Source organism: Ruditapes philippinarum, unplaced genomic scaffold (genome assembly GCF_026571515.1).
Source record: "Ruditapes philippinarum isolate M1 unplaced genomic scaffold, ASM2657151v2 ctg2403_1_1_1_1, whole genome shotgun sequence".
Lineage (NCBI taxonomy): Eukaryota > Metazoa > Mollusca > Bivalvia > Venerida > Veneridae > Ruditapes > Ruditapes philippinarum.
Genome location: NW_026856153.1, coordinates 244,934 through 259,048, shown reverse-complemented (window position 1 = coordinate 259,048; position 14,115 = coordinate 244,934). Strand labels below are relative to the sequence as shown.

Genomic DNA, 14,115 nt, shown 5'->3' with positions numbered 1-14,115 from the left:
TATTAAAATAATAAGTTACATTAGGAGATTTTTATAGCAAACTTGTTCTTAGCTTCAGTATTAAAACCTTTAGTTTCATAAGGAGAGTTTTAGAGCAAACTTATTGTTAACTATAACTTAAAACATTATAAATCGCCAAGAGCCAAAATAAAATTCTTGTTGATAATAGCTTTGTGTTGTTTTTTTTTTATTTGTTGTTGTTGTTATTTGTTGTTGTTTTGTTGTTGTTGTTTTTTTTTAGATTAAATGAATGCCTTTGACATAAATTCACAGATTGGTTGTCTAATTAGGAAACAGTGCCTATTTCCTACGCAAATCGGTCAATATTACCCATTAATCATTTTCTGGGTAACAGACCAAACCACTTTAACTGTTCGTCCTCCCCAATAAAATGCTCAAATTCCTCTATTTTATATTTTACCTTGATTATATGAAACTGCTTTTCTTTTACCGAAGCCCATCTGAGAACGGTTTGACTTCCTTTAAAATTCCCGGAGAAGAAGTGTATGAGTAGTATTTTCATAAGTCATTTTGATCCTTTCTCCTAACAAATTTAAAAAGGTTATTATTAAAAATTATTATTATTATTATTATTATTATTATTATTATTATTATTATTATTATTATTATTATTATTACTTTTTTATTGTTATTTACAATATTAAAATTATTATAAATGACCAGTATTTTTGGGACTTTTTTCGATCTGTTCATATGTAAAAGTAGAGTACAAGTAAACTAAGCATTGAAAGCATTTTATAAAGTATTAATATTGGCCTATAATGGAGATTGATACAGACATGTCATGTTTATGTGATTCATTTGATGTTGCCATCGGCTTGTTCAAACATGTCATTACATCCGCGTAATGTACATGAATTATCCTGTACAAAACACAAAATACCGCAAATTTGTTTACAACCATCCATCAATAAACAAAGAAGTTGCCGCTATGTCTACAAAATGCAAACGTTAACAACATTTATGTCATATAAGCAGAGGAACACTGTAAGCAACGATATAGATAAAGTTCAGATGATTTTAAAAGCTTAGGATTTCTTATTATTTTATAAGCAGAAGATTTCTCAACATTTTATAGGCAAATTATTTCATAACATTTTATAAGCAGAAGATTTTTCAATATCTTATAAGCATAAGATTTCTCAACATTTAATAAGCAGATAAATTCTCAACATTTTATGAGCATAAAATTTCTCAAAATTTTGTAAGCATAAACTTTCTCAACATCCTATAAGCAGAAGATTTCCCAACATTTTATAAGCAGAAGATTTCTCAACATCTTATAAGCAAAAAATATTTCAACATTCAACTGCAATCACCGATGGCTTTTTTGTGGGGTTGGGGTGGGGGCTCTGGTGGGATAGGGCGTATTCAGCTGGGAATCAATTATAAAACTCATTTCAACACATTTTTTCTTAACATGAGTGTGTCATGTGTGGCGTGTGGCACTGAATGTGACTTAAGAAAATGTGATAACAGCATTTTCAGTGTAAAAAATATCTTGGTTTGAAATTATAAGCTTATTGTGTGCGAATTAATAGGTACTATTTATGCGCATGTTCCAGTTCGTTTTTCCTAGAAAATCGGTAGACCCTTTATCGTAGCTCAATATCATTTCAATACTGGCCACATATAATCGTAACCAGAGCATGTAAGAATAAACTGCAAATCTTTCGTAGACTTATTCAATCGCATCGTTTTAAAATCGAACGTACTAAAATGTATCAATTTGTAAAAATCTTAATATGATAAAATGCATTGGTAATTCAGTTTTCGACTAGAGGAACTTAAGTCATGTTGTACATTTTCTTGTTTGCAAAATTGGTACACTTTCTTCTTTTTATGACGTTTAAGATTATGCACATTTATTAATATACTATAAATAAAATGTTAAGAAATATTTTCACTGTGAATAAATAGTTTTCACTGCAGTGAAATATGTTTTCCGATTTTTGTTCTGGTAAATGCCGGACTATTTTCTTCAAATTCAGCCAATAAACAAAAATAATGCGGAGGTCTTTCAAGTTGTAACGTCAAAAAAAGAAAGAAATCGTACATGTTTAACAGAAAATTCAAGATTTTTACTACAAATACGAGAATTATTTTCATATTGTGATATGAAAATTATCATATTTCACTCGTGGCTACCACCACTTATGTAATATTTATAGTCAACAACTCGAAAATAAATCATGTATTAAGTGAAAAAACCTTGAATATCCTCTACGAATTTTGTTCAATTGAAAACCTCACAGTATTTATAGCATGTTATGCCGATGTACAAATTGTGTTTTGAGGTTTAAGTTTTTTATTACTTGAAAATCGTTTGAACTAGTTTATTCCGGCTGAAATTTTTATTTACTGAACTGCATAAAATATTCAAGGTAAGTGTGAACTGTTGACATAATATAAACGCAATCATGGAGTAAAGGTATAATGTTCACATTGCGATAAATTTTCTGAAAATAGTATATAATAACCAAAGCCGGTATATTCGGATATTGCATTGTCTACTGGGACGGTGCTCATGTAAGTTTTTAACTATTTCGAACTTTTATTAGATTATTACCGTAATAATGAGTCATTGCGCATCTGCAAAATGCTCTGTTTTTCTTTATTATTTTTTGTTTGTTTTGTTTTGTTTTCTGTTTGTCTGTTGTTTTTTGGGGTTTTTTGGGGTTTTTTTGTGTGTTTTTTTAATGTGTGTGTGTTTTCGGACTCCCAAACAAAATTTATCCCGTTTTCAGGCTTAAACCAGACAATAAAACTTAAACGTTTTGTTTTGTTTTTTTAATTATATCAAGTACTATAGCCAATCTTTGTTGCGCTACATAATTTTGATATTCTAACGATTTCTTAGAATAAAAAAAAATTATCTTCGAGCGGACAAAATACAATCCGAATGGGAGCATTTTGTCAGTTAAAGATACCAGTCAGCAGTCGAAAGTTATAAACAATTCACCCAAGTCTAAAGAAGACTTATTTCTTGTTACAAACTTATTAAATCTAATAAAATGTTACTTTTTATCATATTCTAATGATGATGAACTTCGCTCCAGCAGGTGCTGGCGGCGTGTCATCCGGTGATATTGTGTGTTCTTCCCGGTGCTAGAGTGCCTAGACAATAAACAGCATTAATTAAGTCTCTAAAAATGTCAGTCTTGACCGAACTGCTTACGATATTTGACAAAGTTTTTAATTCCATTTAATTGATAAAACATAACCAACACATGTACGTAGACTCTAAAATCCTAATATTTATAACATATATCATTTACCTGCAGGAGGAATACGATATGCGATCGGCAAGGTTACGTTCGGTGCTGTTTGCGCATTTCTACTTGTTGTACTCTGTTAACGCCTTTATTTTGAGTAAGTTTAATTATTTTCTATGTTTACTATACATTATAATTTTTTTAGAACAATGTATCATGTTCTTTGACTTTTCTTTTAATTTTAACGCTATAAAGTTATTAAAACTATTTAAATGTGGGATAAATGTTCCTTTAAGTAAATGATTGAAATATGTTCAAATCCCATTCATGTACTAAGAAAGAACTGTCCATTTAAATTAACTCAAATACATTTGCATAAAGGTTACAATATATTTTTATATTATCTAGAAGACGGTTTGAAATTTACAAGGAGAATAACAAAATAATCAATATTATTTGAAACTCTGCAAAAGTTATTTTCTTATTATATTTGAAAAAAAATGAAACTCTGCTAAAGTTATATTCTAGTAAATATTTGCAAAAAAAATATTATATTCCAATAAATTTGTTATCACTACTTTAGATTATTATCGTAGGCCATGTATATGGTTTGGTATTTTTCTGTCATATAACCTGCGTTGGCTGAATAGGTCAAAGTCAGATGTAATAATTATTCTCCAAAACTTCGATCAGCCGCGTAATTTTATCAATGATTCCAATAAATTGAATGAAGGTTGTTAAAGGTAACGGAGGCATTATGCAACGAATACAAACCGTGTTCACCTGAAGTTATTTATAACCAAATTTAGTATTGTCATATCGATCATTTTGGGCGCCCAAAACATACAAGCATAATCACAAGAAAAGCATTGATGCAAAGCATCAAAGGGCGTCCAAGCAAGAAATGCAGAAAGTGAAGATGAACTAGTAGACATATGATGACAAGATTTCTTATAAACTTTTCAATGGTTAATTGGTTTTTACCAGAATGAACAGACGAAAGACATTGTTCATTATGAACTTTGATTGGCATGCTAGAGATTAGAATATTACTTGTTATTTCTTCATGATCGTGATTATTAATAGCAACGTATATACATGTATACAATCATTTATAATCCATATGTGTAACTCATGATCAACACGACACTTGTGGAATTGTCCCTTATTATGTTATCGCTATTAGCGAAGACCCCCTCTTAAGGTATCTGTTCACACTTAGTAAAAATATGATACTGATTATATTACCATGTTGATCATGTTGAGCATAATTGTTTATTATACAATAATTGTAATATCTATTTTAATATAAAATACAGATTTTATGAATATTGTTTTCCTCTCTTTTTTGTGTTTTATGTGCTATTTTAATATTGAGTTTTTTATGTTTACTACTCTTTTTTATTAAAATTGTAAAATAAATTTTAAGAATTCAATTGTCATATTGACCGTGGATTATAAGTCAAAACTTAACTGGAAAAATTCAGTAAATTATGGTTAATCTTTCAAGATATAATATTGGTTATTCTTAAACCATGTACATGTACATTGGTATTTTTCTTTATCATTTTTAGCTCGACTTTTCTATGAAAAGGGGAGCTATCCTACTCGCCCCGGCGTCGGCGTCGGCGTCGGCGTTGGCGTCACACCTTGGTTAAGTTTTTCGTACCACCCCACTTTATTTCAGAAGTATTACAAGTATGGCTTTGAAACTTACCATACTTGTTCACCATCATAACCTCCATCTACAGACAAGAGTACATAACTCTGTCAAGGTTTTTGACAGAATTATGGCCCTTTTTTGACTTAGAAAGTGTATTGAGCTTGGTTAAGTTTTTTGTACCACCTCACTTTATTTCAAAACCATTGGAGGTATTGCTTTGAAACTGACCATACTTGTTTACCATCACGACCTTCATCAACAGACAAGAGGACATAACTCTGTCAAGGTTTTTGACAGAATTATGCCCCTTTTTGACTTAGAAAATACATTGAATATGGGTAAAATCCACTTATTGCCTTAACCCTTTGAGATATTGCTTTGAAACTTTTAATGCTATTTCACATCATTACCCCCATCTGTACGCAAGAGAAGGTAACTCTGTCAAGGATTTGTTTTAAAAATTAAGGCCTTTTATCGACTTAGAATCTTGGTTAAGTTTTTAGTACCAGTCCACTTTTTGACTGAACTGTTTGAGATATTAATTTGAAAGTTGGAATACTTGTTTACAATCATGATTCCCAAACATGTCCAGGAGAAGGTAATTCTGTCAAAGATTTTATATTGAATTATGGCCCTTAACTGTCAATGTTTTGACTTAAACATTTCAAACTTTGCTGCAGTGTTCAAGGGTATCACACAATTCAGTAAATAATTCTTCACTAAATATCTTAATGCTCATGGCCATTGTTCACTTTAAAAAATACAGAGATTCTTGTATTGCCTTTTACTGCAAAAACTTTTTTTATTGGCAAGCAATAAAAAAGTCGAGCGCGCTGTCTTACGGACAGCTCTTGTTTAAATTATCAATCAATTGAATAATTCATAAAATCTAATTTGTAACTTTGAATAATTCCTCGGCATCTTTACTAAACACGAGTAACAAATTAAATAAAATGTTTCAAAGTTGATAGTGTCATAAAATGTACCTTTTTTCTCAATTATTGTACATATTTATTGTTTTTATCTCATATAGATAAAATAAACATGCTATTGTTGTTGTTGTTGTTGGTGGTGGTGGTGTTTTTTTTTCTTCGAATTGTATGTTTATGTATAATAATAATCAATAAATTTGAGAGTTGATCTATGTTTATTAATTATTGTAACCAAACTAAGTGACAAACATTCTTTTTGGAAAAAAGCTTATTTATCTGTAAAATATATGTTCATTAAACATCTACTCCAAAACCGGGAGAGACCGGGCAATAAACATGTGATACTATTCGCCGGTCACTACTAAATCCCGGTCAAAATAGACCGGGAGAGACCGGAAATTACCGATAGGAGTACTTCCCTCTATAAATAGATTTTCGGAATGTTTAGGTCATCAACTCATTATTGTATTTTAAAATACCATAATAACCCACTGTGTACTAAAAATGATAAATAGAAAAAACGAAGAGACGGAAAAGGTTATTTCATTTGAAAATGTTTGCATTGCGAAATTATCCAGTTCGCTATTCATTGTACATATCGCGACTTTATAAATATCAAGCACCCTCATACCGATCGGAATGATCGGCTTTTATTATGACCGACTAAAAGGCTCGAGAAGTTGCTGTCGCCCTTTCACAAAATCTCATTTCATTCCATAAGGCGCCGCGCTTCGGCGCGGACGCCAATAATTGACTTTAAAGTTTATCTGACCAGAACACCAAGTTGCACTCAAAAGTTCCGTTTGTCGTCTGACGAGAAGTTTATTGAAAAGAGAATATATACCAGTATTTATTAGATGTTAATAAGAAAGAATAAAACTTACTTAGACACGAACGAATTGAAAACAAATACAGGTTAACAATATACCGACGTCAGGAAAATATCAATTGTTACAGATCATTATTATATATGGTCTACGATATTAATCTAAAGATATAGAAATTTTTATTTTTACCTTTTCGGGGAGTTCTATAGGGATTCTGTTTTTCTCTTTTTATTGATCTCGAGAATGCCTACTTTTTTATTTTTCGGCAAGATGTTTGTATAAAAGACCATGAAAGGGATATAGTCTAGAAATTGTCGATTGTTTATTTGTTCCTTTAAAAACCGAATTCTCTATAAACATATTAATAGGGCCTAAGGCCAATTTCATATTTAACGGTTATTATAAGTTTGTGTATAATTTTGAGATTATTTTATTTAATGTAATTTCTCAAAACTTCGTAGATTTCGGGTTGCCTATAGAAACGATTGCTTCCTTTGTAAAACTTTCAATATCAAAGAAAATATAAAAAAGAAAGAGATTATTATATCAAATGAATATTTAAATATTTTTGCAATTAGGTTGTCAGTTCCCGCTTTTATAGACTCATTTTGAGTAAAAAAAGTTTATTTCTACTTAAATCTATTTATTATGCATATATTATCATACAGTAAAATAGTGTATGTTTTACGTTAGTTGTTATAATGTTGCCGTGCTAATAGAAGTGAATCTTATCAATACCATTTTATTCACGACATTGCTTATGATAGCTAATGCAACGATTATCTTATTTTGTCTAGATCAGCCGAACGCACAAATGAACGCTCAATATACAAATTCAGCAGCTCTTTATCCTCAACAAAGTTATCCTGCGACTCATCAAAATTATCCGGCGATTCAACAAAGTTATCCGTTAACTCAACAAAATTATCCGTTGACTCAACAAAGTTATCCGTTAACTCAACAAAGTTATCCGTTGACTCAACAAAGTTATCCGCTGACTCAACAAAATTATCCGTTGACTCAACAAAATTATCCGGCGACTCAACAAACTTATCCGGTCACTCAACAAAGATATCAACAGCATCAACAAAGTTATAGTTATCCTCCTCAACAAGATCATCAGCTTCCACAAAGTTTCCCTTCTTACAAGTCATATGCAGATTCTCAACTCTACCAGAATCAATATTACAACGCAAACTCTTACCCACAATATCCTAATCAATCTAACTATCCAGAGGAGAAACAATCTAAGGTATTTCCACCAGCTTTGACTAGGTATTTCAGCATTATGTCACAGTTTGTGCAGCTACTGTCAACTGATGTAACTGACAATATGAGCGGAGCGTTTGGACTTCTAGCACTTGCATAATATAATTATAGCAAATCAAATTATAGAAATGAAAAAAAAATGGTTGAATTATAATGTACGAGTATATGCTGCATTTCATTAAACAATTAAACAAATGATATTGAATTAACCTGTGTTGCTTTAACCTAATTGCTGTATGCATTGTATAAAAAAGATTAAGCGTGTCATTGTGGTGCACGACAATTCGGCGAAACAACATTTATATTGCTTTGTCAGTATTTGAGATACTTATTAAAATACTCCCAATGTAGACCAGTCTATTTTAATATTTGTATCAAAATATTATACGATTTTCTATAAATCATTGAGTTATGTATTGAAATAGAAGCAATAAAAATGGCTTATTTGACATTGATGTATCAACACAATACCCACAATACCACTGCAATTTATCGCCAAATAAACAGGAAAAAATGAAGATTTATTGTCGTATTTGTACTTGCAGGCTTCATGTGTGCACTAACTCCTATTTTGCAGTGGAATGGTCATTGAAACCGTATATCTGTCATTTAGATAGCAGCAATTTGTCATTGTGTAAAAATGTTATTTTTTCGTCTTGTTCTTATCAAAGATACTCCACCGTGTATATCCAGTAACGCAGGAATGTGCAAATAATGCAGGAATTGTGCAAAAGTAACGAAGAATTGTGCAATTTAGTGGCTAAAACGAAAACCGCGATAAGTAAATGGACTAATATTTTTTTATTGTACACCAAACTGGAAGAAATGGGTTAGCGCATTCGGTTGTTGAGACATTATACTACATTAAAACCGCATCAAAGTTATTTCCATGAGAATGTTTATTGTTCAAGATCATTCGTGAAAATGACGACGTGTCTAGCGTATTAATGGCGATTTTTAGTTTCGTTGATATCTTTAAATACAATAACGTACATATTACTTTATGATTTTTATATTCAGTGAACCTAAGACATTTTCCAATCTACTCGTGTCAATTACACTTAATTTAGCAGATAAAACTTTACTGAGACCATTTTTAAAAGGTAACGCCGAATTCGTGAATGAAGTACTGAAGCAACGGCGGTTATCTCATTAAAAGTAGCTAAATCATGTTCTACCAGCTTCCTTCTATTGTTATACGACACTTGTAGTTTGACAAATGTCTTGGGTATCCAGAATATGAAAAAAGTAAGTTTTAAATGTGTTAAATGTACATAATTAGTTGACGAAACACAAAAGTCACCTTCAAAACGGTAATCAGGTTGTGTTTCTCACGAATGATCTAAGAAAGTAAACACATTCCTGAAAAAAATGTAATGCTGGTCAAAGTATAATGGCGTAGCAGGCGTATGCGCTAATTTATTTCTTTCAATTTGATTTAAAATACAATATTTTGGTTCGTTTACTTATTCGGCGTTACTTCTACGTTATTTGCACATTCCTGCGTTACTGGATATGCACGGCGTACTCTATAACTTGTCATCAAGCGAGAAAAAACTAAAGATTTCTAAAGGAATAAAATATCTTATAAACTCGGCGTTTTCAAATGACATAAAGATTACCCTTTGAGTCACTTTAAAATCCACCCTGCATTTTAATTTCATTTTTCTTAACACCCCGCTGGGAAAGTGTATGTTGTATGATTGGTGTAAGAATTTGTTTTTAAATTTGACCTATTTCCCGGGGAAAACGGTTTTCCCAATTTTTAGAGTGTCCCCTTTTTTATTTTTAATATACATATTTTGGGTTTTAAATTCATTTACAATAAAATTTAAAATTTATAAAAATTTGGAAAAAAAATTGGTTTTTTGAATGCTTGCCATCTTAAAAATTTTGGTAAAATTTTTAATACTAATTACTAAATTTCCGAAGGTGATAGATGAAGATAATCAAAATTATTTGGGAAAGATCCGCAAAACTAAACGTTTTCCACCCCCAAGTACTTAAATTATATGTTGCCAGACAGATATTACACATCAATCAAATAGTAAATAGATAAATAGTAAATAATAAACGGTAGAAATGTAGTGTGTATTCTATGTAATATTTTTTCATTATTATGATTATTGTAAGAGCGGGCTTGTATAAGATAGTCATGTCTTGGGGAAAACATTTGTCTTCGAAAAGACATGAAAAAGTCCTTGACATAGGTAGCAGGTGACGCATTTTTTTCTTTTGCTTCTGAATGTCTTTACTTAAAAGGAGACCACAGGTTGTTTGACAAGACTTTAAATATTTTTAGATTTACCATTTGATGTAGTTTTTGGACCAAACTTTTGTGTTAAAATATTCAGATCTAGCAGTTATCGTATAGTTACATGTAGGAACATTTTCTTTACTCATACGAACCCATTATGTTCGTCTTTTCTGTTTTTCCATTATCAAGAATTAAATTGTTAGCTAATAATTCAACGTGACATGCCATCGCACCTACCAAAAACACGGGTGTTCACCTTGTAGTATGAATGAAATACTTTGAAATAGTTATTCTGTAAATCTTTCATTGTTTATGCTAGTTGCTTCAGTTCAGAGAGACGATATAGGATGGTAAACTGTTTAGAAGACTCTTCATTTTCTAGTCAATGTTTAAAATATAAATAGCTTCTCGTTTTCTGAACCAAATCCCGGACATAGGTCATTAGTAAAGTAATTGGTAAATAATGATTTACATTAGTTTGGTTCACAATTTAATAAGGTCCATAAGTCTATTCAATGTGTATTTCTCCATATACAGTGTGAATCTGACATATTTTAGATTGTAATAAAATTATTTTAAGTATCAAAATGTGTTCAAATGATAGACATGCGATCTCTTAAAAGTAATGCCGCTGGCTTAAGTGGTAATGTATTCAAGGTGAGACAGAAATAACTGGATATGGTCGGTTTAAATGGTAAAAGTCAAGATGGAGGTCATTTTTATAATGTTTTAATAGTCAAATGTGTATAACTTTAAGCATAATCAAAGATATATTCTTTATTTAATCACGAACACAAAATTCTTTTAACAAAATGTATATGTATATTGTGTATTATATTTAGAGACATAACAAAGTTGTATTGTATTTACAGACATAATAAAGTTGTATTGTATTTACAGACATAACAAAGTTGTATTGTATTTACAGACATAACAAAGTTGTATTGTATTTACAGACATAACAAAGTTGTATTATATTTACAGACATAACAAAGTTGTATTGTATTTACAGACATAACAAAGTTGTATTATATTTACAGACATAACAAAGTTGTATTGTATTTACAGACATAACAAGTTGAATCTACTTTATAGACATAACAAAGTTGAAATTAATTGACAGACATAATAAAGTTGTATTGCATTTACAGACATAAAACGTTGAATTTACTTTATAGACATAACAAAGTTGAATTTATTTTAGAGACATAACCAAGTTGTATATCTTAAAATATAATACCAAATATCTAGTTATGGTTAATTTGCTACAATAAAACATGCATTAGTTAAAGAGTTTGTTCCTTGTAGGATGACGTATTAATTGACGCCATCGCTATAATTATTTTCTTTACATTCGATGTAGTTTATTTTGTATATGCTTTGATCTGTTTCCAGATAACAAAAGAAACATTCAATTTATGGTTTCTAACATAGACACATACGAGTACGTATATTTAAGGCATACTAGTATGATGTTCACAGTTCCTTTTTAAGCAACGATGTACGAGAGAAGGCTGATTTCCAACAACAAGTTTTACATGTCATATGCAAACTCTAATGCGTATGAGAATGTATATGTTTCGTAGAGTAAAACTCAAAATATCAGTTTATACAGTTTATTTTGGCTAAATCGGCATGAGAAAATGACTTTGGCACTTTCATGATGGCCAAGACAACAGAAATATATACAATATAAATATAACATACAAAAAAAACATATATACATCAAACGATTATTTTAACAATATTTCGATACCTTGAAAGTAATTTAAACAGATATTTTAAGGAGCAGCCATATTTGCAAGCAATTCTGCTCTTAATTCCATAGCACATGAAGTAAATTTTGCAACATTTCTTATTTTTATTATATTTTTACTTGACATAAGAAAATAAAATTTATTTAGAGTAGGAAAGGAATAGTTTTTACAATATCTTTTACGCAACTCTCTGTACATAGGACAACAGAGTAAAAATGATATTCGTTTTCAACATGAGTACTACACATTTTACAGATACGATCATTTCCATCAATTCCAACAAATCTACCATTTTTAACTTCTAAATTATGTGACGACAATCTTAATCGAGACATTGTTTGTCTACAGGAACTTTTTTCTACCACAGTCAAATATTTTTCAAAAGAAAATTCTGTCTTGAACAAACAGTAAAATTTAAGTTTTGGTTGATTTGCAATTGTTTCGCTCCACCATGTCCACTCTTGTACGTATTGATCCCGTAATCTTTGCTTTAATACAGACATATAGTTGATATCAAAATTTGTTTCATTTCATAAGTATCCATAACCTAAATTATTTAACAATTTTTTTCACAGACAAATGACAGGAATTATTTGAATTTGGATTTTCTGATGACTTTAATTCTGAAAAATATCAATATACTATAAACTAAATATCATAAGAATATTTCAATAAATATATGCTGGTAACTTACGCTTCGAATTATCGTACGGTGCTAACGTAGCGTTTTAATTTATAATATCATTTTGATAATTTGTCATTTACCGACTTCTGAATATCTAAATACATGTATGTTGAAATGCCAGACTAAGAAGAACTTGAATCTTGTTAGGATATTTCCTTGTTTACATGATTGATATTCTTATTTTTATATCAAGTTTTCTTGCTTGATTCTGTTTAGGTAAGTATTAATGTGCATATGTATGTATATGTCCGGAAAAAACATGTCATTTAGAAGAGTTATGTTATGAATATATTTTACAAAATCAAATGCGTGGTGTTTGGTGCACTACACCAGCCTTTAGTGATACAAATTTAATTTAAATCATTCTAGAAATAAATAATAAATATGAAAAATGTCGGGAATAAATTATTGATGACATAAAATGGTATTTGTTGAATTCATCACTATCTAATATTTATATAACATTATGCTAGTGTGAAATCATTTAATTCAATAAATTTCGGCTAATGGATTTATTTATTGTACAATGAATGTAAAGTACTCAAGTAAAATGTGAACTATTGACATAAATCGGCACAATATTGAAATAACAGTATAACGCCCACAGCGCTGTACTGTTCCTTTAAAACTTGTCGAACTTAACACGGGGTTATTATCCGGATTTAGCAGTATTCACCAGGACGGGGCACATGTAAGTTGATTTCATTTTTCTTATACAAGTTATTATGAGAGGAATTAACGGATTTAGAATAAGTATGACTTTGTTGTATGTATGAATATTCAAATGCAAATTGACGCTTATAGACGTACATGTATGTCGAAACACGAGTAAGAATTTGAAATAATAAAAATAGTTATGAGACAGTAATTTTTATTGTGAAATTAAGTATGTTTGATAGCTAGTGATACCCTCTACATTATGTATTATCTATACTATAGGAATTAAAGGATTGTGAAGAACCTTAGAAACATAAACAAAATCTATTGTTTAACCATAATTTGTAGTTGTAGCTATTGAGTATACGATTACAATTCCACTTCAGCCTCAGTTGCTGCAATTCTGTTACAGACACTGAAACACTACTATAATACCACTACATCTACTATGTTACACATACTAAACCACTTATACTATGTTACATTTATTGAACCACTACCGTTACGTATTATTACAGTACTATCATCACGATGTTACACATACTGTACTATTACAAGTATTTCACAGATACTGTTCAACTTCTATCACATTACAGATACTGTTCCATTTCTAATATATTACAGATACTGTAACACAACTAGTATTCTAGATACACTGTTTCACTTTCAGCACGTTACATTCGTTACATTTGTCTTGCTAATTATAGTTAAAGTATCATAAATTAATCTATGATCATCAAAAACAAAATTGCTATCCAGTTTTAACCATAAAATAGTCAAACACTATTGGTTCGATTTGATTGTTTTAGAAGGTAAAATTAAAAACATCTGT

The 14,115-nt window shown here is 30.2% G+C and overlaps 1 protein-coding gene across 1 annotated transcript; it reads left to right on the top strand.

Moving 5' to 3' along the window:
- The first annotated feature begins 2,506 nt into the window (after positions 1-2,506).
- Positions 2,507-8,419, top strand: LOC132745590 (vacuolar protein-sorting-associated protein 36-like). The gene is made up of 3 exons (XM_060734538.1): positions 2,507-2,550; positions 3,306-3,393; positions 7,456-8,419. Exons 2-3 carry the CDS (start codon positions 3,318-3,320, stop codon positions 8,025-8,027), a joined length of 648 nt encoding a protein of 215 aa, XP_060590521.1. The 5' UTR covers positions 2,507-2,550; positions 3,306-3,317; the 3' UTR covers positions 8,028-8,419.
- The last annotated feature ends 5,696 nt before the right edge of the window (positions 8,420-14,115 follow it).